The sequence below is a fragment of the Microtus pennsylvanicus genome, chromosome 3 (assembly GCF_037038515.1).
Source record: "Microtus pennsylvanicus isolate mMicPen1 chromosome 3, mMicPen1.hap1, whole genome shotgun sequence".
NCBI classification, from domain to species: domain Eukaryota; kingdom Metazoa; phylum Chordata; class Mammalia; order Rodentia; family Cricetidae; genus Microtus; species Microtus pennsylvanicus.
This window is the reverse complement of record NC_134581.1, coordinates 110,941,152-110,965,491: the sequence shown is the minus strand read 5'-3', so window position 1 is coordinate 110,965,491 and position 24,340 is coordinate 110,941,152. Positions and strand designations below refer to the sequence as shown.

The window sequence follows — 24,340 nt, the reverse complement described above, 5'->3', positions numbered from 1 at the left end:
AAGTCTAGAGTAAGGAGATATCTATATCCACGTGTACCCCGCCCACTTATGATCCAGAACACAGTGTCTTCACCGGTGAAATGGCTTGATGAGTGCAGCAGAATCTCTGCAGACTCCACCCTTTGCTTCCAGGTCCGCACTATTGGATCACACGAGGATTCCAGATGCAAGGTCCTCCCCGGACAATTTATGACTTCGGGCTGCCAAGGCGTGTGCAGCGAATAGATGCTGCGGTCTACCTCAGGAAGCCCCAGAAGACCCTCTTCTTTGTGGGAGATGAATACTACAGGTATGGTTTTACCCCTTCATTTCTTCAGATGTTACTGATGGGAAGGGATAAAAATATCTTTTGCAAAACCTCGGACAGGCAACTTGACAGCATGCTGTTTGACTTCTTGGCTGAGGGCCGTCTTTAAGATACAGAGCAATAGGCAACCATCTGATTGTCTTTAGGACCAGCGTTGTAATATTTTAGTGAATTCATTAACTTGGCCCCAGTGAGCTGAAAGAGTGGATCTGGTGTCTCCAGGTTCATCACTACCATGTAGAAATGCCTGATTCCACCATTACATAAGATCATAGAAACCTTTATGATTTGAAGCAGAGATGGAGGTGGTCACAACAGAGGTGGTCACAGTGTAGTGCTCTTTGGAAGAGAGCTTTTCTTAAAGGAAAGGCTTCAGAGAAGTCTTCTACCCAAATTAGAACATAAAAACTTCTCACATGAAGGAAGCCGTGTATAAACTTCATGGCTGTCCTTCAAAGGTCACAGTGAGCAGATCTGCCTGAGGTCAGACCCAGCATCCAGTCAATGCACATGGGACCACACCACAGCTACTGGCTAAGGTTCTGGGAACTGATTAAGGCTCTCTGCCAAGCACCCACAAAGACCACCTCAGCACCCCCACTACCATCCCTGCTTCCGTTCCCACCTTGCTGTTGCTCATTTCCATGAACATCAAACAAGAAGTGAAAACAGGTTCTAAGCAGGTAACTGTGACAAACACCATGTGTCCATGGTGGGGCTCTAAAGGAAATCAGGAAAGGGGAGCACCCAGCTTGGTAGAGAGAACTTTTGTCTCATTCTATGTTCTTTATCTATCATCTATTCATATCCATCTATCCATCTGTCATCTATCCATATCCATCCATTCATCCATCCATCTATCATCTATCCATATCCATCCGTCCATCCATCCGTCCAACTATCATCTATCCCTATCTATCTATCTATCTATCTATCTATCTATCTATCTATCTATCATTTTAGTTTGCTTTCTTTCTCGAGACAGGGTTTCTGTGTGCAGCTCTGGCTGTCCTGGAACTCACTCTATAAACCAAGCTGGCCTCCAATTCAGTGATCCTCTGGCCCCTGACTCCCAAGTGCTGGGATTAAAGGTGTATGCCTCTGTGTCTGGCATGATTTTATGTTATCTCACTTAAACAACCATTTTCAAAAGAAATTGACAGAAAGTAACCTCTTTCTTATCTTTTCCCACCTGACTGACACTTTCCTTCTTAATCTGGATAAAAGAAAGTAGTGCAATTAGTGAACACATATCTCAGGAGGATTTTATTATTATTATTTTATGAAAACCCAAACAGTAGAGGACCCTACTGACTCCTCTCGTCAACAGGGAGCCCTGGAAGTGTTGCTCAAATCACTGTATACTTCCTGAGAGAACTGTGGCTGCAGGGCCAGCGTACACCGCTATGCCAGCTCCTGTTTTCTCAGAACCTCCCAGCTGAAACATACTCCTGAAATCCATCAAAGGACACATCAGTGTCTTCATGTTAGAGTGTGTTCCACAAGCTTTCTCTACCACCAGCTCTGTGCTGACAAGGCCAGCGAGTAGATGGATAGATGCCTGTATGAGCGGGGATGGGGAGTACACGTGAAGACTGTTCAGTCTGTTCCTCAGTGCTCAGGGCCTGATCTCACTGAAGGGCTCACCTGCACTAACGCAGTCTATCTTCATGTTTGTGGCCCACCACAATACTCGGTGAAGGACGCTGAATGGAGGGTGTTGAGGGCAGAAGTCTCAGATTCTCTGAGGTAGGGATTGGGGGGGGGGCGGGGGAGGCATCTCTGGTTTCATGATCTCCAATGCCATCAGCGGAAACAGCAGCGCACCTTCGAGCTGGATTTTCATGACTGTCTATGAAGGAAGTGTCTTCATGTATTATTCTCTATTTATGTTTCTCAGGAGGTGCACATGCTATGGCACTGTGTACAGATCAGAGAACAGCTCTCCAGTTCACATCTCCCCTTCCCCCATGGGAGTCTCAGGGATTTAACTCTAGTGTCAGGCATGGCAGCAGGTGCTTCTATCTGCTGAGCTGTCCAGCAAGCCAAGAGTGTTCAGTAATCTAGATTAGGAGAACCCCTTACCAAGTTGATCTGGGACACTAACTTAAATGTTAATGAGCACATTTTGCCTCTTAGGGAAGGAAGGCACCTTCCACGGAGTTAGGTGGCATGACGTTGCCATGTGTTCAGACACTGGGACAGGATCTGGAGAGCAGGGAGTGAAAATCTTAGCGATAGTAAACCCCCATTATAACTTATAGGCAGTCACTTTTACATCTGTGGTCATTAACAAATGATTAATTTAACCTTGGTATTCCTCTGAGCAGCAAGGAAGTCAACGAGGAGATCAAAGGAAGGTCCTGTTAAACTGTGGCAGGCCTGGTGTTAGACTGTAATTACTGCCGTTGCCAAAGCACAGACTCATGTATGCACAGCAGGAATCCGCATATTTATGTTCTTCTGTGTGCACTAAGTCCAGAATGAAAAAAACTACTGGCAGCCCTGTTGGTAAAGCCTTGCAAAGCCTCATGCCCACAGCACAGTTGTCACGCCAGCCCTTCCGTTGCTTAGAAAGTGAGGTCAGCTGCAGGTGACAAGGATGCCCCCACCCCCAAATGACTGGGATTCTGATACCTAAGGCTTTTTTAATATACATCAAACAGCTTGAGCAGAACCCCAGCTGGAACTCTGTGGTCACCAGGACCCAAGTATCTTCAGATATTCTGTCCCCATATGTTTTATCTTGTTACATTTTTATTTATTTTCTACAGGGGGTAGGGCACATGTCACGGTGCACATGTGGAGGTCAGTTCTTTCCTTCCGCCATGGGGTCCTGGGGACTGGGCTCAGGTTACCAGGCTCAGCAGGAAGTGACTTCACACACTGAGCTAACCAAATTCTAAACACGTGGCTTCCATTCCTGTGGTTGCCTCAGGATTTGAGATGGCTTGTAGGTAGGAGCATATTCAATACTTCTTGTAAAAAGAAAAATTTGAAAAAGAAGGCAAAAGAAACAAATGAAGTTTCAGGCCAAGCATGGGGCCACACTAAAATACCCAGAAGGCCACGTGTTTTAAGGCATGGAGCAAGATCTCTCGAATCCCCACAGACCATGGGTAAGAGCTTACTTGCCTTAGTTACTTGCCAGGCTCCGTCTCAGTCACCATGTTAAAGCAGGCTGTGATACACACAAAATTAAAATTTAATTAAGCCTCTTAGTGGGGAAAAGACTCCATGAGCTCTCAGGATTTGGGTTTGATTTAGTGAACGAAGTGCACAAGAAAATGGTTGAAGAATTTCCACCATAGGGGACTGAGGGTTAGCTGGGGCTGCTCAGTTCAGGCCTTGGCTTATCACACAGCAGTGACTTACAGGAAGTGGCACACACAGAATTCAGGGGAAATCTCAAAGAGCGCTTGACTAAGTTGGCATCCTGACATCACCAGATCACATCTCAAGAATGTGTGTGCCAATAATAGAACATATTAGATTAATAACTTAGTAAGCTTGGCTACGCAGGGCTGTTTCTCACACGCCGTGTCACCTTTACTCCTTCCCTTCCTCTTTCTAACAGCCCCTGCGGGCCAGACAGATGTTTCTCTTTCTTCCGTTGTCGACGGCTGACTTCTCCCTTCAGTCTTCTCCTTTATCCACCAATGGCAACAGGATGGCGGTGTCTAGGGTCCTCACGGGGTGCAAGTGCCCTTGTCTCCATAATTCTTTGTTATAATCAATGATTTCTCAGTTTATGTGGGGTGATTTGCACATGCACAGATCCCGCCCTCTTTCCCTTCACACTGGCAGTGCAGACACAGGCTGGCAATACGGTAAACTGGTTCCTCGCTGCCGTAAAGGACACGTTTCCCACATCTCCTTTCTAGATGCCCCTCTAATCCCAGAAATGTTTTCATTTAAAGGTTTCCTGTTTAGTTACCATAGAGAAATAAATAGTAAGTGGGAAAAGTGAGAGCAGTTAAGTAAAATTAGTTACTTATGAATGTCTTAAAACAACTCATCATGACCACACTTCATTAAGCCTAGCTATGAGGTATGAGTACGTCCTAGACTCACTACTGGAATCTTGATACTCCAAGGAAGGCACAGTTTCCAGCTACGCGGGTTAAACTCAGGACTGAGGACAGAACTCAGCAGTGACGCACTAGCACTACCGAGCCAACTTTGAGCCTTGAGTTCTAGCAGTGCCCTGCACTCTCCTAGCAAGTGTGAGGCCCTAATCTCAATCTGCAACACTGTCCCAGCAACGCTGAGGTCCTGAGTTTAACCCGCAGGGTAGCAAACCCGAGGTATTTATAAACAAGGGAGCTAACCAGCAATGATCAGGCTAGCTCTCCATCTCTTTGTTTACAGAACAGAGCCAGAAACTGTACTCACTTCGGAGTTCCTGAGAAAGATTAAAAAAAAAAGTGTGATGCCTGTCACTTGATACATGCTTATAAATCATCCTGCAGATCTATCTATAGATAAATAATTAACAGAAGTTCAAGTGCAAAAGCACTCTCATGGGAGGCGGCGTGGCTTTCAGAGAGCCAGATCAAAGAGGAAGCAGGTGGTCTAGCAAAGGTATCAGGAAAGAGTCCCTGGAGGAAGTGATAGCTGCACCCTCTGTGAGAGCTGCGTGGGAGTTTCCCAGGCAGGAGTGGGGGGAGCCGGTGGCTTCCAGGCAGAGAGCAGCTGATATCAGGCACTGAGACAAGAACAGGCTGCGAGGGGGGAACCACAGGTGACTCATTCCACACGGTAGGAGGGACACCGTCCAAGACAAGCGGGGAGAACAGTTGGGGAGGAACCTTGACTTTCCACAATGATCCTTGTCAACTCTATAGAAGGGTGGGGCATAGTCAAATACCTTAAATAAGAGGTTATCTGGATGCGTTTTGTGACATAGAAATATCACTCTATCAGCACTGTGAATGCCTGGAAGTCAAAGGAGCGAGACCACAAACCACAGAAAGCCTATTCAAAGTGTTCAGAGAAATAACTCATGCCTCAAAGCTATCATTTAAACACAAAGAGAGGCTGGGCAAGCTGGTGCACGCCTTTAGTCCCAGTGTGTGGAGGCAAAGGCAGAAGGATCTCTGTGAGTTCAAGGTCAGCCAGAGCTGCTTAGTGAGAGCCTCTTTAAAAGAGATTTGGGATGGAAAATAGATCCATACAAAGAAACAGAATATTCTCAAGGAAACAAAGTCTGAGAGAATTTGTGACTTGCTGACTTGCCTTACAAGAAATAATTGAAGTTATTTATGCTGAAGGCAAGCGATCCTAAATAATACACACACACTCACACAAGTACACTTCACACAGCACAGAAAATGTAATTATGAATCAACAGAATAATATTAATGTGCTTCCTCTTCTGTCTTCTCTTAACTGACCTGGAAATCAGTTTAATTAACATATACACATGCTAGCACACATAGAATTATCACTGCTTGTGTGGAAGAAAGCTGTTTTGAGCAATGGGACTGACACCAAGTGATAACACACACTCACAGAGAGTGTTGATGAGACAGGAAGGCTAGTGTAACAAAAAATGCAGATAAATACTTGCATTCTTATCCCTGAGCATCATTGCAAATTATGCAAGTATACAAAATTGTGGTTATAAAAATTAGTTACAGCCTGCAATATGTGTTGTAAAATCACAGGAAGAAAATAAAGCGATTTAGAGTAAATCTCTGTCTTACTGGAGCTAAGATACTTTGAGCCTTGAGTGCGTATATATACATGTGTGTGCATTTGTTCCAGCACAGGGACATGGTGTGCATGTGGACACTGGAGGACAGCCTGGGGTCTTGTTCATACTAGCTACCTTTTTATTTTCTTAAGTCTTACTGGGCTGGGACTTGCTAAGTAGGCCAGGTTTGCTGGCCACTGAGCCCAGGGACGCTCTGTCTCTACCTTCCCAGCACTGGGATAATTACCTCGTGCCTCCATGCCCAGCTTTTTGAATGAGTACTGTACAGTGAACTTGAATGCCCAGGCTTGCATAGCAAACATTTTGCCAAGTGAGCCACCTCTGCGGCCGCAGAAGCTGAGCTTTTGACATGAACACACATATGGAACAAGGTATCATGCGGTGTGCCTGCAATCCCAGCTCTTGGAAAGTGGGAGCAAAAGGACCAGTGTGTAAGGTCACCCACAGCTGTGTAATAAATTTGAAACCAGCCTGGCCCACATGAAACTGTCAAAAAAAAAAAAAACTCAGAAACTCAATGGCAAAAAGATATACATGGCAAACCCAGGAGTAACCACTAATGAAATAATTTAAGAAAATAGTAAGTTAAAATGCTGCTTTAGAAAATTCTCACTAATACAAAGAAAACAGCAAGGAGGGATATGTGATGTATAGAAAATGGAAGATGAGAGAGCACGTGTAAATCTAACTTCTTCAATATCATCAATAATACATAGCATAGCAGTGATTATCAGATTAGATTTAAAAATAAATAAGATCTAACTACATGGTGTCTACCAGCGACAGATTTATTTGTTTGTTTGTTTTTCATCTATTTAATTGTTGGCGGGAAGGCTTGCATGCCATTGCGTGCTTGTTCAAATCAGAGGACAGCTTGCAGGAGCAGCTTTCTCCTCCTCACATACGGGTCCTACTGATGGAGCTCAGCATGCCACTGAGGGGCAAGTGCCGAGTCTGGACACTGCAGGTGTTGCTGCCATTCCCAGCCACTTCCTTCTTTTTCTCTTTTTGAGATTTATTTATTTATATTTTTATATATGGTTGTTTTGCCTGCTTATATGTCTGTGTACCACATGCATGCAGTGTCTGTGAAAGCCAGAAGAGGATCTCCTCAGACTGGAGTTACAGGTGGTTGTGGGCCCCTATGTGGGTACTGGGAATGGAACCCAGGTCCTCTAGATGGGAAGCCAGAGCTCTTAACTACTGAGCTTAACTACTGAGCCATCTCTCTAGCCCCTGGTTCCTTTGTAATAGCTAAAGACTACCACAGTATCTGTCAACTGTTAGTCTAACTAAAAAGTTATATAAACTTTTGTTTCATTTTTAGTTTTGACTAATGTGTTGTTCAACCCAGAGACAGTTAGCTTTCTGTTGAGTTCATCTGTTGGGATTAGGTCCTGCCAGATGCCAGTATTGTGTCCAGTGGATTGTCAAAGGAAATTTGCTTCGTTTATTAAGAAAATTTAATTATGATGGTTATTTGTAAGTTATTTGAGCATATCTCTAAATATAGAGAATTTTGTCTGATCTTATCTAAGAGGAGACTTTGTAACTTTTCAATCATTGGATATCGATTCAAACTTGCCTTGTGACTCAAGCATAGCAAATAATTTCCTATATGAAATGGCATTTTGAGCTGGGGTGTAGCTCAGTGGGAGCCCATTTGCCTATCATGTGAGTTCAACCCTCACACTTTAAGGGAAACACCAGAGAGGACATTCTATGATTGGAGTTTTCAGACAGTCTCCATTCGGGTGTGCTGTCCTCTGGAGTTAGACAGTCCCCATTCGGGTGTGCTGTCCTCTGGAGTTAGACAGTCCCCATTCGGGTGTGCTGTCCTCGGGAGTGAGACATCAGACAGTCCCCATTCGGGTGTGCTGTCCTCGGGAGTGAGACATCAGACAGTCCCCATTCGGGTGTGCTGTCCTCTGGAGACATCAGACAGTCCCCATTCGGGTGTGCTGTCCTCTGGAGACATCAGACAGTCCCCATTCGGGTGTGCTGTCCTCTGGAGACATCAGACAGTCCCCATTCGGGTGTGCTGTCCTCTGGAGTGAGACATCAGACAGTCCCCATTCGGGTGTGCTGTCCTCTGGAGTTAGACATCAGACAGTCCTCATTCGGGTGTGCTGTCCTCTGGAGTTAGACAGTCCCCATTCGGGTGTGCTGTCCTCTGGAGACATCAGACAGTCCTCATTCGGGTGTGCTGTCCTCTGGAGTTAGACAGTCCCCATTCGGGTGTGCTGTCCTCTGGAGTTAGACAGTCCTCATTCGGGTGTGCTGTCCTCTGGAGTTAGTCAGTCCCCATTCGGGTGTGCTGTCCTCTGGAGTTAGTCAGTCCCCATTCGGGTGTGCTGTCCTCTGGAGTTAGACATCAGACAGTCCCCATTCGGGTGTGCTGTCCTCTGGAGTTAGACATCAGACAGTCCCCATTCGGGTGTGCTGTCCTCTGGAGTGAGACATCAGACAGTCCCCATTCGGGTGTGCTGTCCTCTGGAGTGAGACATCAGACAGTCCTCATTCGGGTGTGCTGTCCTCTGGAGTTAGACATCAGACAGTCCCCATTCGGGTGTGCTGTCCTCTGGAGACATCAGACAGTCCCCATTCGGGTGTGCTGTCCTCTGGAGTTAGACAGTCCTCATTCGGGTGTGCTGTCCTCTGGAGTTAGTCAGTCCCCATTCGGGTGTGCTGTCCTCTGGAGTTAGACATCAGACAGTCCCCATTCGGGTGTGCTGTCCTCTGGAGTGAGACATCAGACAGTCCTCATTCGGGTGTGCTGTCCTCTGGAGTTAGACAGTCCTCATTCGGGTGTGCTGTCCTCTGGAGTTAGTCAGTCCCCATTCGGGTGTGCTGTCCTCTGGAGTTAGACATCAGACAGTCCCCATTCGGGTGTGCTGTCCTCTGGAGTGAGACATCAGACAGTCCCCATTCGGGTGCGCTGTCCTCTGGAGTTAGACATCAGACAGTCCCCATTCGGGTGTGCTGTCCTCTGGAGACATCAGACAGTCCCCATTCGGGTGTGCTGTCCTCGGGAGTGAGACATCAGACAGTCCCCATTCGGGTGTGCTGTCCTCTGGAGTGAGACATCAGACAGTCCTCATTCGGGTGTGTTGTCCTCTGGAGACATCAGACAGTCCCCATTCGGGTGTGCTGTCCTCTGGAGTTAGTCAGTCCCCATTCGGGTGTGCTGTCCTCTGGAGTTAGACATCAGACAGTCCCCATTCGGGTGTGCTGTCCTCTGGAGACATCAGACAGTCCCCATTCGGGTGTGCTGTCCTCTGGAGACATCAGACAGTCCCCATTCGGGTGCGCTGTCCTCTGGAGACATCAGACAGTCCCCATTCGGGTGTGCTGTCCTCTGGAGTGAGACATCAGTCAGTCCCCATTCGGGTGCGCTGTCCTCTGGAGACATCAGTCAGTCCCCATTCGGGTGTGCTGTCCTCTGGAGTGAGACATCAGTCAGTCCCCATTCGGGTGCGCTGTCCTCTGGAGACATCAGACAGTCCCCATTCGGGTGTGCTGTCCTCTGGAGTGAGACATCAGACAGTCCCCATTCGGGTGCGCTGTCCTCTGGAGACATCAGACAGTCCCCATTCGGGTGTGCTGTCCTCTGGAGTGAGACATCAGACAGTCCCCATTCGGGTGCGCTGTCCTCTGGAGACATCAGACAGTCCCCATTCGGGTGCGCTGTCCTCTGGAGACATCAGACAGTCCCCATTCGGGTGTGCTGTCCTCTGGAGTTAGTCAGTCCTCATTCGGGTGTGCTGTCCTCGGGAGACATCAGACAGTCCCCATTCGGGTGTGCTGTCCTCTGGAGACATCAGACAGTCCCCATTCCGGTGTGCTGTCCTCTGGAGTGAGACATCAGACAGTCCCCATTCGGGTGCGCTGTCCTCTGGAGACATCAGACAGTCCCCATTCGGGTGTGCTGTCCTCTGGAGACATCAGACAGTCCCCATTCCGGTGTGCTGTCCTCTGCTTTCCCCCCTCCCTACTGAACACAGAGAAGTTACAATCCATTCTCTCTTTTCATGCTATCAACCGTTGCTTTTTACTACCGAGGCAGTGTTACGACTACAGACACAAATCCTCATATCCCACTGATGGAGTGAATCTTGAACCCTATAATTTGTTCCTCCTTCGGGGGTAAATGGCTTTTGTCCTTACAATTGTTCTGTTAATACACAGCTATCGTTTTTATACTTATTGATTTCAATGTTTTTGTAACTTTAGTTTCTGATAAGTGGTTTATGGACATGGTGGGTTTTTTTCTGTTTATAGGAGGTCGTGTTTTTTAGACAGTATCTCTCTATGCAGATCACATTAGCCTCAAACCCTCAGCAATCCTTCTGCCTCAGCCTCCTGACTGCTAGGACTACAAGCATGTGCCGCCACGCCCAACTAGTATGTTATTAAGTAAGAAAGCATTTAGTTCAAAGCAACTATAGCAAAACTTTCCATATTTTTGAATTACTGAAAATTTTGTATCTCCTGTTCTGCTCACCACGTACACCCTGTTCATTTTGCTCACACTTGCCTCTGCATGTTAACAGGTCACTAGCCAGGCCTGGTGCTTGCTGTCACAGAAGAGCTACATATATCGTGTGAATTTGGACATACTGCCATGTGCGTGTGCTTGACCAAGTTTCTTTAACTTTATAAAAATAGCTGACAGTTTTTGTGGTGATCAACTGTTCCTTAAAAATGTTCTTTGGTATCTATAATGCACACACCTGCATGCAAACGCATACATATGCACACACCTGCATGCACACATATGCATACACACACATGCATGCAAACGCATACATATGCACACACAATGCTAGATTAAATTTAAATAAATTTTTAAAATAGTTACAAATTCTTATAAAAAATTTACCCTACATATTTAAAATTGAAATAATACTGACAATAATTTTCTAACATTAGAAATTCTCTGGAAGGGTTTATTCACCAGTGATTTTCTCCAAAATATTTAAAGAAAAATCAATACCAAATTTTGACAAGCTTCTCCAAAACATAGAAGAGAGCACCACACCAGTTGGCTGTATAAGCCATCAAGTCTTGACACAGAAACTGGGCAAAGGTGTCATGACGAAATAAAGAAATAATTTTATTTGCATATATGAATCCAAAGGTGCTCCAAAAAATACTGCCTAGAAACCCAGAAAGTGCTTAAAAATATTTACACACAAAGATGAAGAGGGGATTTTAATAGGAATGTAAGAATATGTTAATATCCAGAAATCAAATAGCACTATGTTTTATGCGGCTTAGTATACAAAAAAGCATGTGATTGTCTCACTAGATGCAGAAAGGGTGCTTGGTGAAATCAAGCATCATTTTATGATGAAAAGGAAGCATGACAGTAATAGAAACAGAAGAGAGAGAAACTTCCTCACAGTTAGAATGAGACTCAGCAATGACGACTGACGGCTGCCCCCACTAAGATCAGGGGCAAAATGAAATCCCCACTTTCCCGCTCCGTCAGTGTTTTCAGGAAGTGCCATCAGGGCAATGAGGCAAGAGCAAATGAAAAAAAGCCAGAGGAGAAAGTCAAACTATTTTTCTCTGTGCAGGATACTATCTTTTAATAGAAAAACATAGTTAAGACTCAAAACAAAATCATTAGAACTAACAAATGCATTCAACAAGTTTGCAAGGATGAAAAGGACATAAAATAACTACATAATATAGCATCGAAGACACAAAATATTTTTTAAAAATAAACTAAGGAGATATTGAAAAATCATGCAGTCTAAATGCTGAGCTATCCGTGAAAGCAATCACACACAAGCTCCGAATGGAAAAGTGTTCAAGTGTTCCTGCCCGTGAGCCGCAAGCCCTCGTGATCTTCAGCTTGAGCACAGTATCAGAGTGTCGCTCGCTTCTTTGTAGAAAGTGACAAGCTGAACTTCACCGGGAATTTCACAGGCCCCCGAATAGCTAAGCCATTGGAGGAAGAAGAAGAACGAGAAGAATTTGCATACGGCCCATTCTTGCTGATTTCAAAACCCACCACAAAGAAGCCTCAGACAGAGAAGTGTGAGTCATAAGGACAGACGTATACATCGACGGGATAAAATTTGGAGCCTAGAATTTGACCATATGGCTATGGTAAGTCAGCTCATAAGCTGCTAAGGACGTTCAGTTGGGTGGCAATACTTCTCAACGAATTCTTTGGTCCAAGTAAAGAGCCACATGCAGAAGCATGGGAATGGACTCTTTGCAGCATGAATAAAATTAAGTCAAAAGTGGCTAAATACCTTACATATAAATGCTAAAATGAGAAAAAACTTTTAGAGAAAAAATAGAAGCTCCATTACTTTGGATTTGACATTGGCTGCTTAGATACAAACACACACAAAAAGAAATCAGACAAACTGGACCTCATTAAGTTTCTGCTCAAAGGACACTAAAAGAAAGTATGAAAAATCATAAGGAGTGTAAATGTAAGTCACAGGTCTGGTAAATGACTCGTGTCATCTAGTTCAATTACTAGAAAGGTATACAATCCAGTTAAAATATGACAAGAGAGTCTACTAGACATTTCTCAAAAAAGTATGCTCAAATGTCCAAATAACACATGGACAGATGGCTGCCACCCATCATTGGATAAAGGCGAACCAAAGATGTCACTTCATACATACTAGAAGCTCTAATCTAAAAGCCAAATCCTATCAAGCATTGTGGGAATGCAGTAAGACAGGACCTTCATACAGCTGCTGATAGGACGGGGAGTGAATGGGGCCGCAGTGGAAGACTGTCTGCCGTACCAGAGAAACATCAATAGAACTAATCAGACCCAATGTGTACTCACAGACACGTTCCTAAAAGAAATAGAATCTATAACAAGTAATCATGGCAACATCTCATAATAATCAAGTGATAGAACAACCCAAATTACCTTCAAGTGCTGAACTGGTAGATAAAATATGATAAATTCCTTCAATTGAACATTATGTGGTACATGTGGTTCTTGGGAGAGTATATTAAAGCATAGAGAAACTGGCTGTAGACATACCAGAAATAGTGGAATGTCGTGACACAGGCCTCAGTACTGGGGAGGTGAAGGCAGGAAGTGGCCAGTTCAAGGTGAGCCTGGGGAGTCCTATCTCAGAAGAACAAAGCCACCAACAGGAGCGCTCCACAGGCCTATGTTGTAAGTACGGCGTTATGTCCTGGCTCTTTGCCAACATTTGTCTTCAGTTACAAATGTGGAGATGAAGGTCCATCTGAGAATACACATTTGATATCTCTGCACTGTGATATCACTAAGTCATTGGCAATGATCCATAGCTATGCCCTTTGATCCACATTAAATGATGGGCAAATGTTCATGATTGAAATAATCATACTTGCAGAGAATTATTTATAATTTGGTATCCGGGTTTCATAGACAAGACTTTAGTCATGGGAAAATAGAGCAGTAGTTTTAACATATCATAGCACATAGCAGATTATCAATAGAAATGTTTACTATAAATATTCAAATTTAGCTAATAGTCATTTTGTTGGCTTATCATATGGCAGGAGATATGGAGTATCTCAGGTTTTCCTCCTTCTATCTCTTCTATCTCTTCCATGTGCTTTCTCAACAGTCTTGAGAAGAACGTGCTATTGTCTTTGTTTACAGTTTAAAAACTTGCATCTCTGTTAGAGTTTAAATGAGAGTTTCAACCTATCACAACTAGTGGTCAGCAAAATGGCAGAGCAGTTAAGGCATGTGCCTGACGACCCTCATTCACTCCCAGAGACCTACATGGTAGAGGGAGAAAACAGAGCCCCTCAAGGTGGCCTCTAATCTACATATACTCATGCACATACACACCCATGCACACACACGCACATACACACCCATGCACACACACGCACATACACACCCATGCACACACACGCACATACACACCCATGCACACACACGCACATACACACCCATGCACACACACGCACATACACACCCATGCACACACACGCACACACGCACATACACACCCATGCACACACACGCACATACACACCCATGCACACACATGCACATACGCATGCACACACACTAAAAATAAATAAAATGTAAAGGTAAATGTTAAGCTAACACAGCTAGGAAGCGGTGTGTCAAAAGCTGTATCACATATCCTTTGAGTCCAGATATACTCTTTCTTCAGTTTATCTCACCATAATTTACTGAGTCAGAAAGCCTGTGCGTCTTGTGCTGCACCTAAGTTCTTCTTCTGTAATCCTGGCTCTCAGGAGCAACTCCACCACCTCCCACCCTCCGTCCACCCCACTTGACCCTTTCCTAGTACAAAATGTAATCTGCTGACATAGGTTTAAAGATTGAAAGCTAAACATGAAACAAAAAAATAGGAAAGACAAAAGAAAGAGAAATTAAGACTTAAATTCATTGAAGACGTAGGATCCCTGATCACATTACAGAGTCTGCTAGACCTCGTGGAAGAAGTCAGAGTCTTGGGATCAAAATAAACCACAGTGACTGCGGCTAGAGCTTGTCGTGGCTCCCATCTGAGGAAGGGAGAGTGGCAGACAGGACTGAGTTCATGCATGTGAACTGTCTTATCCTTATGGTGACTCTTTTCCAGCCAAAGGCTTACAGCTCAAAGCATAGTCTTGTATTCCCTCAGTTACAGCTTGTATAGATGATAAGGGTCAAAAATCCAAACCCAAAGCCATCTACCTAGGCACAATGCTCTCTACTCTGTCACTGGAATCCCCAAACATCTGTCCACAAAGGGCAAGACCATCACCACATTTTCACAACAATTTAAGAACATCACCATGCCATAAAGGGGGAGCCTGTCAACACTGGGAAGGTGGTTGGCCGGAGGCGTCTTCTATTCCCACCTTATACTCTTTCCGCCTTTCTAAGTGATGGCTTCCTTCTTTGTGAACAATGATGGAAATCAACAGCAACCAGTCACTTGATGATAACGTTCGTCATTACTCTGTGTCAGTGATGCAGAACCTTGTCCTACGTCTACATCAACTGTCTCAGCGGCATACTAGTACATCATAGTCTGTTGATACGCTGGGAGTGTTAGCCTCTCCCCCTGCCCAAAGCACTCCAGAGAGCAGCACAGCTCAGTCTCACTGCCGTGAACATTTCCTTGTGAAGGCTTAGTTTCTCCTCAGATCTTGGCAGCTGTTTTCCCCTGTCCCATGAAGGCAGAGGTACATTTCACGGGATAGTGGGCATAACCTACCATAGGAAACTACCCAGTAGCCCAAGGAAAAACTTTATCTGGTGAGGTATGTACATGGGAATGCCCCAGCTCGGGCTCTGTGCTCGTAAAGAAGGGACTTTCTCCTGCTTGCAATGGAGTCTCACGGAGCAGCCTTCCTCACCTGTGCTGAGCTCATACAGTGCGGCTGACTCACAGCCATGGCCTTTACAGCTTAGGTCTCAAAGAGACCTGCTAACCGTTTCAGAGCTAGAATCCTACTCTCTTTCCTGGAAAGGGCAATGAGATTCAAGTGACGTGATGCGAACGAGAAGAGAGTCACATGTGTGGCAATCGTGTGGAGCTGTCTTAGAGCCTGGTGGGCTCTTCAGTGGGTATACAACTAAATACAATGGCTGCCTGTCCCTCAGAATCAGTGGCCACTAGTTCTCCAGGGTGGGGTAACGTGGAAGCATGGGAAGGGGTGAGCGAAGTGCAGGCTCCAGGATCCAGATGGAAAATGTGCATATTTGAAATCCTCAAAGAACAAACTCAACAGAAGCCACACATTCATTTGTTCATCCAAAAGAGACAGAGAGAGATCTCAAACACATTCAAAATCAGAGCTGGCTGATAATGTTCCTGGCCACCTTAATGTCACCTGTAACCAACAGTAACTTATTTGTGAAATAATATCTCCTCCAGCTATGATGAAAGAAAAAAGAAAATGGAAAAAGACTATCCAAAGAACACCGAAGAGGAGTTTTCGGGAGTGAGCGGCCATGTAGACGCTGCTGTAGAGTTAAATGGTAAGTGTCCCCATATCAGTGGTCCCTGGGAAACTACAACAAATAATCTGGGTTCTGCTTTAACTTATAGCAAATAGATTCCAATGGGAGTCACTGGTTCTTACTTGGGTCCTAAGTCATTTCATGAATTCAAATAAGCAAATTATATACCAAGAGGGGGATTTTCTTAAAGTCCTCTATTAAAAAATAAATAAACAGCCGGGCGGTGGTGGCGCACGCCTTTAATCCCAGCACTTGGGAGGCAGAGGCAGGCAGATCTCTGTGAGTTCGAGACCAGCCTGGTCTACAAAAGCTAGTTCCAGGACAGGCTCCAAAGCCACAGAGAAACCTTGTCTCAAAAAACCAAAAAAATAATAATAAAAAATAAATAAATAAACAAACAAAAATAAAATAAAATGATGGTTCTCCCTTTACTAATAGCTATGTTTAAAAGTGTAGTGTTAAGTTGGGAAATGTAGCTGACCCTGCCCCTGACCCTGTGCACAGCCCTGGGTTCAGTTTCCAGCTGACATAAACTAGGCATGTGACTTGTAATCCCAGCACTTGGGGAAGGGAAGTTCCAAGTCTTCCACTACATAGCAAGTCCAAAGAAAGCCTGGGATATGTGAGACCCTTTCTCATATGGAAACAAAAGAAGTGCAGCTCTGGCCTGTAATCCCAGCATTCGGGAGGCTGAAGCAGGTAGATGAAGAGTTTGAGGTCAGCTACATGGTGAGACCCTTTCTCCAAAGCCAACAGCACCACAGTGTAGCTTGAGTCCAGTAGTTAGTCTCTGCCTTCCTGATATTACCTTTCCACTACCCAACTCCTGAAATCTCACACATAGCTAAGGAAGTCAGATGAATTTTATATACAAATCAAATCAATCTAGTTACTTCCTTTCCATCATGTTCTTCCTGAGTATGTGGCACAGAAACAGACAATGTTCAGAAATTGTAAGAAGACTGCAAATGTGGTCTTTATTCTCATGGAATGTTGAGCCTCCTTGGAAAATGCCTATCCATGTAACGCAGATGGAATTACTGGGAGACAAGACAGTCTGTGCTGTAGTATTGACTGGTGTTCCTAGACTTCACAATGACGTTCAAAAGTGACCTAAGACAGCGGGGACAAATGTGGCAGTTGGCTATATCATGATGAGCCTTTTGCTGGTCCTGAAGGCCAGTTAGACATTTGACAGGCTACACAAAGGCAAAATGACTAAGCAAAATCATAAAACATATGACGGTGATTTATCTCATACCCTAAGTGAAGACCTTACCCTGATGGAGCACAGGACATAATGAGGAATGGCCTGAGAGGTTGGGGTGTCAGGTTGCTGGAGCTGTACAAGAGACAAGCTCTGCCGTGTGACGGAGCCCAGCTCCCCACTGGTACCCCCTCAGAGCCGCAGTTGTAATCCTCCCCCCAGAGACCCACAAGCCATCTCCAGTAACCATGATTTCAACCTTATCTCTTCTAGGCTACATTTACTTCTTTTCAGGACCCAAAACGTTCAAGTATGACACGGAGAAGGAAGACGTGGTTAGTGTGGTAAAATCCAGCTCCTGGATTGGTTGCTAAATCCGCAGGGTTAGTCTCCTCACAGGAACGGAGATCACTGTGAGCAACTGATGACCGGACATTATGGACTAAGCAGAGAGCCTGGACACTCTTGCCCGGCATTCAGCCCTAAGGGTGATTTAAAGTTCCTTGAAAACAATAACAATTCTATTGCTTTTCCTAATTATTCATTTCCAATTTAAATCCTGATGAGAAATTAAGCCACCTTTACTCAGAATCAAATAATACACTTTTTGGTTAAACATTCTTTTTTTTTTTAACCTACTGTGTTAAAGCAAATTGATCAGTTTGGTTTCTATTTATAGGAAAAAGACTGCATACGCACAGAGTCACACAATTCTTTCATTAAGAAAGGTCATTACCACACAAAATAGAATTATCCTTTAAAAAGGGCCATTGTCCACTATGATGAGTATAAATGTGCCTATTTACGTGTTGAAGATGTCACTACCAAAACGCAGCATCAGGTCTGTTTCTTGGTTTGGGTTGTTCGCTGGTCCCCTCACTGGTCTCTGGAGTGGGGTTGGTACACAAACATTCAAATTAATTCTCATGTTTACCAACAGCTGGACACTCGGCAACAGGGAACCTTTTAAACAAAACCCAATAAAAAAATATTGTATTAGAACAGTTCCTCATTTCTCTTTTCTGTTAACATTTACTTGCCCTTATCATGCTTTTTTTGGCAACAGATTCTGTGTACCTGTAGAAAATGTAAACAATAATATCATAAGCACGCGGAGCCAGGAAAACAGCATAATCTGACCGATTTCCTTCTTCCTGGTAGCACCTCTGCCCCCAGGGGGAGACGTCTTTGATCCTCCTGTTTCTTCTGAACAGTTTTCTACATAGGAAGTTTCTGTCCTTCTACTTAGAGAGTTTGTTTGTTTGTTTGTTTTGTTTTTATTATCTTTTTTATCCAAACTAAACCTTCTTAACTCTACCCGATTCACAACTGATTATGATTATCAGTCTTATAGTTTTTAAAACTTTAGCCTCTAGAATTCTAGATCTGGTCTAGAGAAAATCTACATTTTAGGAGTTGTAAAAGTGAGTGATATTTTACTTTATAGGTTGCTTAGAAGACCTACAGTTATAACAGCTATAAGCTGTTGTTAGCATCATTTATTAAACTTGATTCATATATCCATTAAAAGATTTAATGACAGTTACAGCAAGCATTCCATTAGGTTTCTATTATTGAAAGTCATAGTGCATAGCCAGCCAGATGTTGACTATCGAGTACAACATCTGGTGTCTTTGCTAAGTCCAAGGTGCTCCTATTAAGAAGCAGAACTGTTTCGTTTTTATTGCAAACATCTTACTATCAATAAGCAAAAAACTGGAGGCTAGAGGGGTGGCTCAGAGGTTAAAAATGCTTGCTGTTCTTGCAGAGGACCTGAATTCAACTTCCAGAACCCATCTGGACAACTTACTACCATCTGTTAGCTCTAGTTTAGGGCTCTGATCCTCTCTGTAGCCTCCTTGGGTACGTGAACATATGTGTGCATATTGACACACATACATATAAATAAAAATAAAATAAATTGTTTAAAAAACAAGCAAACAGCAAAGTAGTGTGTCAGGTCCTCACAGTGTTAAATAGAAGCCCAGCAACTACACAACTGTGTATATAACTATGAGAAATTAAAACACAAAATCTTGAACACAGATGTTCATGGCAGCATTATTCACAACAGTCTAAAGTGGAAATATGTCCATCACATGGTGCAGGTATGAATAATGGAATGTTTAGAAAACCATAAAAGGAATGGAGTGCTGAGACACCCTGTAATATGTATGAATTTGAAAACATCATGCTAAGTAAGAAGGTAGACACAAAAGATCACATATTGCACGATTTGTTTATGTGAAATGTTGATGATAGAAAAATTCATAGAGGCAGCAGAACGCCAAGCTGCAGGGGACAGGTGTCACTGGGAATGTCCTAGTTGGTGGTGATAGTTGTACAATTCTGTGATGATGCAAAAGCTGCCGAATTGTACATTTTAAATGAGTGAATTGCGTGTTTATAAATTCTGTCTTGATAAAGTTGGTATATTATAAAAACGCAAATAAGCAAGGGGATCAAAGCGATGCGGTGATCCATGAAATTCCTGCAACTTGGGAGCTGTGGCGAGAAGCACAGAGCAATGAAACGTGGCACTGAAGAGAGCTGGTGCTGAGCAGGAGACGGACACTTTCCTTCTGCACAGCAGTACCCAGGAGAGGAAGCCTGCAGATGCTGCCCTGTGAACAGGGATGCTCCTGGAAGCAAGGACGCATGTGCTCTGGGGACAGGCTGGCTGCACCCAAAAATCAAGGACTTGTTTTCTGCTGTGTGATGTTGTCCAAGTTCTCTGATCCCTTCTTGATTTCCTCCCTTGCAAGATAAGTAAGAATAGCTCTTGACTGCCTGGGGACATTTAGAGACTTAAACTATGACTCAGCTTATACAAAGTTCTGAGAGCAGTTCCTCATATTCTGAAAGGTTTACTTGTTGTCATTCATAAGATAATTAGCTAATTTTGTTCTGAGATACTGTGGAGAATTTGGATTTCCCTTGAGATCTCACAAGATCTGGTGACATGTAACAGCAGTACATGAATTGGTAACCTAGAATTTTTCTTCTTTAAATTTCAGATTAAATCAAAAACTAAAAAATATACTGACTGTGGCCAGCCCCTAAAAATTTCTATCAAATTGTCATTGTTCCTTTGTTGGATCTGAGGTGTCCTGGCTCTCAGCTATAACTCTAAAGATTGAGAGTCTCTGTTTCATTACTTATGGCCCTTACCCTATTAGAGGCAAGAAGTGACTTACAACACATACAGTGATATTCCCGTATCTGAAGGCTTCTTACCCGCAGACTTGCCAAACAGGGATAAAATACAGTGAGAAACAGTTGCCTCTATATTGAGTATACGTGTCTTATCCTCTGAAGTTGTACCATTCTGCTACCTACACATCATCTTCATCGCATTCTATATTTTAAGTACATACAGACGACTACACTATATGTGAGCATCCATATATTTTCAAGGAGGAACCTGTACCTTCCTAGATTGTATCCATGGAATCAGGATCCAAGCTCGGGAAACTAAGTGGAAAACTGCCATCCAGTAACAAACATCCTGTCTCGGGTGACCTCCGTGAAGACTGGCAAAGCCCTCAAAGTGCCAGAAAGGAAAGATGCCTAGATTCTCCTGGGGGTGCTTCCCTAGTGGCTCCCTTGAAATGTTCTGTGGTTGGCACAGGTGAGCTTCCACTTAACCTTATCCAAAATGGCAGTCCCGCGTTAGCTGGGGAAGCATCAAGGACAGGGTAGCCCTCTATGTCACGAAGTGGATGCTAAACCAAATATTCAGAGTTTTATTTACCATTCTGAATACATGTTTATGAGCTCTTAGATGGTCTCCAGGGTGTTTTCATTTAGACACGTCCATGTTTTGTCCTTATTTCTGTTTCCATCATTTTCTATAATGGTATCAAAGGGTCTATGTGAATATTCGCAGCTGAAATACCCAGTGAAGTATTATTAGAGAGAAACTTACAGTACTGCCCAGTGAGGCATAGTTTCTAAGTACCAGTCCAAGAACGAGGAGAGGCTAAGGGAAAGGACACTGCACTTCCCCCAACAGGCCTGAACAAAGGAAGATTCAGCACCCTCAGGCTGTTTCACGCCTGCCAAGCACATCTTTAGCATAACTAAACATTCAATGTGACTTGATCAATGTGGTCCGATCAAAGGATCTTTTTGTCCCCCAAATTGCATAATCCCAGCTCTGTTCTCATTACCTAGACTCTCAGAATTGAAATGGGAGCAGAACTGGAAATCTTGTGGGAAATAAATTCTAGTTTAAAACTAGCAAATGACTTTTAGGGACAAATTAGCTGCTTTTCAAGTGCACACGTCTTCGTTGTAATCTGATCTCAATCTACCATTCCTTCCTTTAATCCAATTGTCATCTAACGTGTTTGAGGATAAATTAAACTTCTCCTGTACAATGCCATTGTTTCGGCAAGAGTTGAAGGAGAAATCAAAAGACAGAAGAACAGGAGTCAATGAGAAATTCTCAAGAGAACACAGACCATGGAAATCCCTCTCATTTTGTTCATAGTCGGGAACATCATATGTTCATATGACATAGCAACTTGCCTATTCTTGGAATATCTCAAGGCACTAATGCAGTGATAAATAACATTAGCCTGAGCTTAGCTTTTGGACACATTTCTATGTATGAGTTTGCTGTTCATTCACTTATGCATCTGAAAGAATATTTATCTGGGAACATACCTAAGAATGGAATTCTTGGGTTATAATCTATGCATGGGTTGAGTTTTCTTATGTACCACCAAACCACTCTCAAAGTGATTGTAATTATACTATTGTACATTTCTACCCGCAGCGTGTGATAATTGTCATTGAGTTTTATTAAATGGTCCTTTTTATAGAGCATTCATTGTGTGGCAGACACTGTTGAGCAGGCTGTGAGATGAGTGTTACTCTTTCTCCATTTTCAAGCTAAGTAAACTTAAGCTATCATAGCTAAAAAGAGACAGGTGGCAGTGGGACCTAGGTCCAACACTTTAGGAACCCCCGAGATCATGTGAGTTCCTTTATGCTCAGAACAGACGCACGTGGCAGATGCCTTCACAGGACGCTAAAGGAAGGGCAGTGTTTTGCTCTGTGCACTCCTTGGCTCTCGGCTCTGCACTGGAACCTGCTGTTTCTGGTGAACAGAAAGGGAGCTCCCAGATGGACGCAGTGTGGGAAGAAGCATGGGAGGCGTGGGGTTCGGCGACGAGCAAGGCAAAACTAAGCAGTGAGGAACACACAGTGGGGCCAAGAGCCTGCTCCCGCTCTGCCCTCAGCGTTGGCACCATACACAGGTAACGTCTTTGCCCATGAGTCATTTGGTTCTTCGAGAACTGCCTGAGAAACATGTGAAAGACCCTCAGAGAGGACCTTTCCTCTCTGATTGTTGATTGCCTTGGCGGGCTACTTAGTCTAGGGTTAGTAGCCCGCCTGGCAGTTCAGTTATTCCAGGGTCACGGAGAGGCACTACCTGGAAGATAATGGGCTAAGAAAGAGGAAGAAGGCTATGCAAAGTTTGTCAAAGCCTCCGTTTATTAGGGACGAGATACAACCTTTTATAGGGTAAGGAGTTGGGGGATGGGCACAGGGTTCTGGGCTCTTGCCGCGTGGTTCACGTTGGTCACATGGTCCTCGTTGGTCACGTAGGCAGGAGGTTATCTTCGGTCAAGTCACAGTAGGCCTGGAAGTTGACACACCTAGTTCTCTAGATAGTTTAGAATGCGGGGTGGGTTCCGCTAACAGATAGCTCTCATTAAAAGCCAATTTGGGTGTGGGGTAGGCTCTGTCAATAGATCCATTCTTAACACAATTAGGGGTGTGGGGTTCTCTGCAGACTCCCCAGGGTGATAGTTCCTGCAATGATTTTAGGAGGAAATTGGCTCCTGACATCTGATGAAGACCCCAGAACCAGGACACTCCGAGACCAGGCCACAGGATGCAATTAGCAAGAGGTTTATTGAGTAAACACAGGTACCTGCGGGCAGCAAGTCTTTCGGAGGACTTGCGCGCCTGCAGACTGAGGGGAGGTCTTTTTATAGGGAAGAGCAAAAAGCAAGTTTACAGAAGCAAAAGCATGGTTATCGGTTGACCGGAATGAGGCTGGGGCATGAATGGTTTCCTCTCTCAGCATGGATGCCTGGCAACAGTCATCCTGTTCCTATCTTATAGCTAACCTGCTTTGTTGATATCCTATCTTATTGACATCTTGCCTTGCAGTCTTTCTATCTCTATCTCCTGCTCTCTCAGGCACATGGGATGTTCTTACGGGAGCAGGCTGGCTGCTGATCCGGAGAGGTTTTTTTTAAAGCAAACAGGACATTCCCCCTGGAGCATGCTAGCTGCGGGTTTTGAGGAGGGGGTCTGTAGGGTCTTTCACATGCGGCCATACCGCAGTACCTGATACCCTATCCTTTCCCTGGGCTCTGCTCCTCAGTTATTTACTCTGACACTCCAGCCTTTATTCTTTGGTGCTGATTTTCTGCCTCTTTTCCTCCTTCCGCTCATGCTGAGGTCACCACACTGCTGGGAATTTCTCTTAAAATACCCAGTCTCTTTAATGAGCCTTGCCTGAAACCTTAAGGTATACCTTGGCTGAGCGCCCTGAGTGTCCGAGGCAACTTCCCAGCTTTCTACAAAGCACATTAGAATGTGCCAGGGCATGGTTTATTCACATTTTCCCTCTGCATGGACTCTGACCCCCTTGAGAGAGGAACGGGAGACACAGTCGGGTGCTTTTTACTGCTGATTTAGATCAAGGCATATCCCCGCCTTGCACATTAGATGGACACTTCTCTAGCTACGGTTTGTAAGACCCGGTCTCACCCCCTCTGCTTCCTGACTCATGATGCCAGCGGTTTTCTCTCCCATGCGTTCCTGCCATGATGGGACAGCTTCACTGCAGGCCCACACCAAGTGCTACCAAGCATATGGACGAATTACACCACAGTATAAATCCCCTATATTTTAAAAACTACATTTATGAATTGCAGAACAGAAATTTACAGCTTGGACAAATGGGATGGGTATCTAATTTCCTGTCCACTGCACCTATGACCATCTTGTAATTTATAGAAATCCATGAGACAAAGGCTGGAATGTGTAACTTTAACTTTGAGACAACTAAATGCTGGATCCAGGAGCCTGAGATGGAGAAGTCCAAGC

The 24,340-nt window shown here is 44.3% G+C and overlaps 1 protein-coding gene across 1 annotated transcript in view; it reads left to right on the top strand.

The window, feature by feature from the left end:
- Positions 1 to 17,580, top strand: part of Mmp20 (matrix metallopeptidase 20) — a 42,225-nt gene extending 24,645 nt beyond the window's left edge. Inside the window, exons 8-10 of the mRNA XM_075968013.1 lie at positions 133 to 289; positions 15,914 to 16,017; positions 17,480 to 17,580. Coding sequence (XP_075824128.1) covers positions 133 to 289; positions 15,914 to 16,017; positions 17,480 to 17,580 — 362 coding nt within the window. The remainder of the gene's footprint in view (positions 1 to 132; positions 290 to 15,913; positions 16,018 to 17,479) is intronic.
- Positions 17,581 to 24,340: the final 6,760 nt, after the last annotated feature.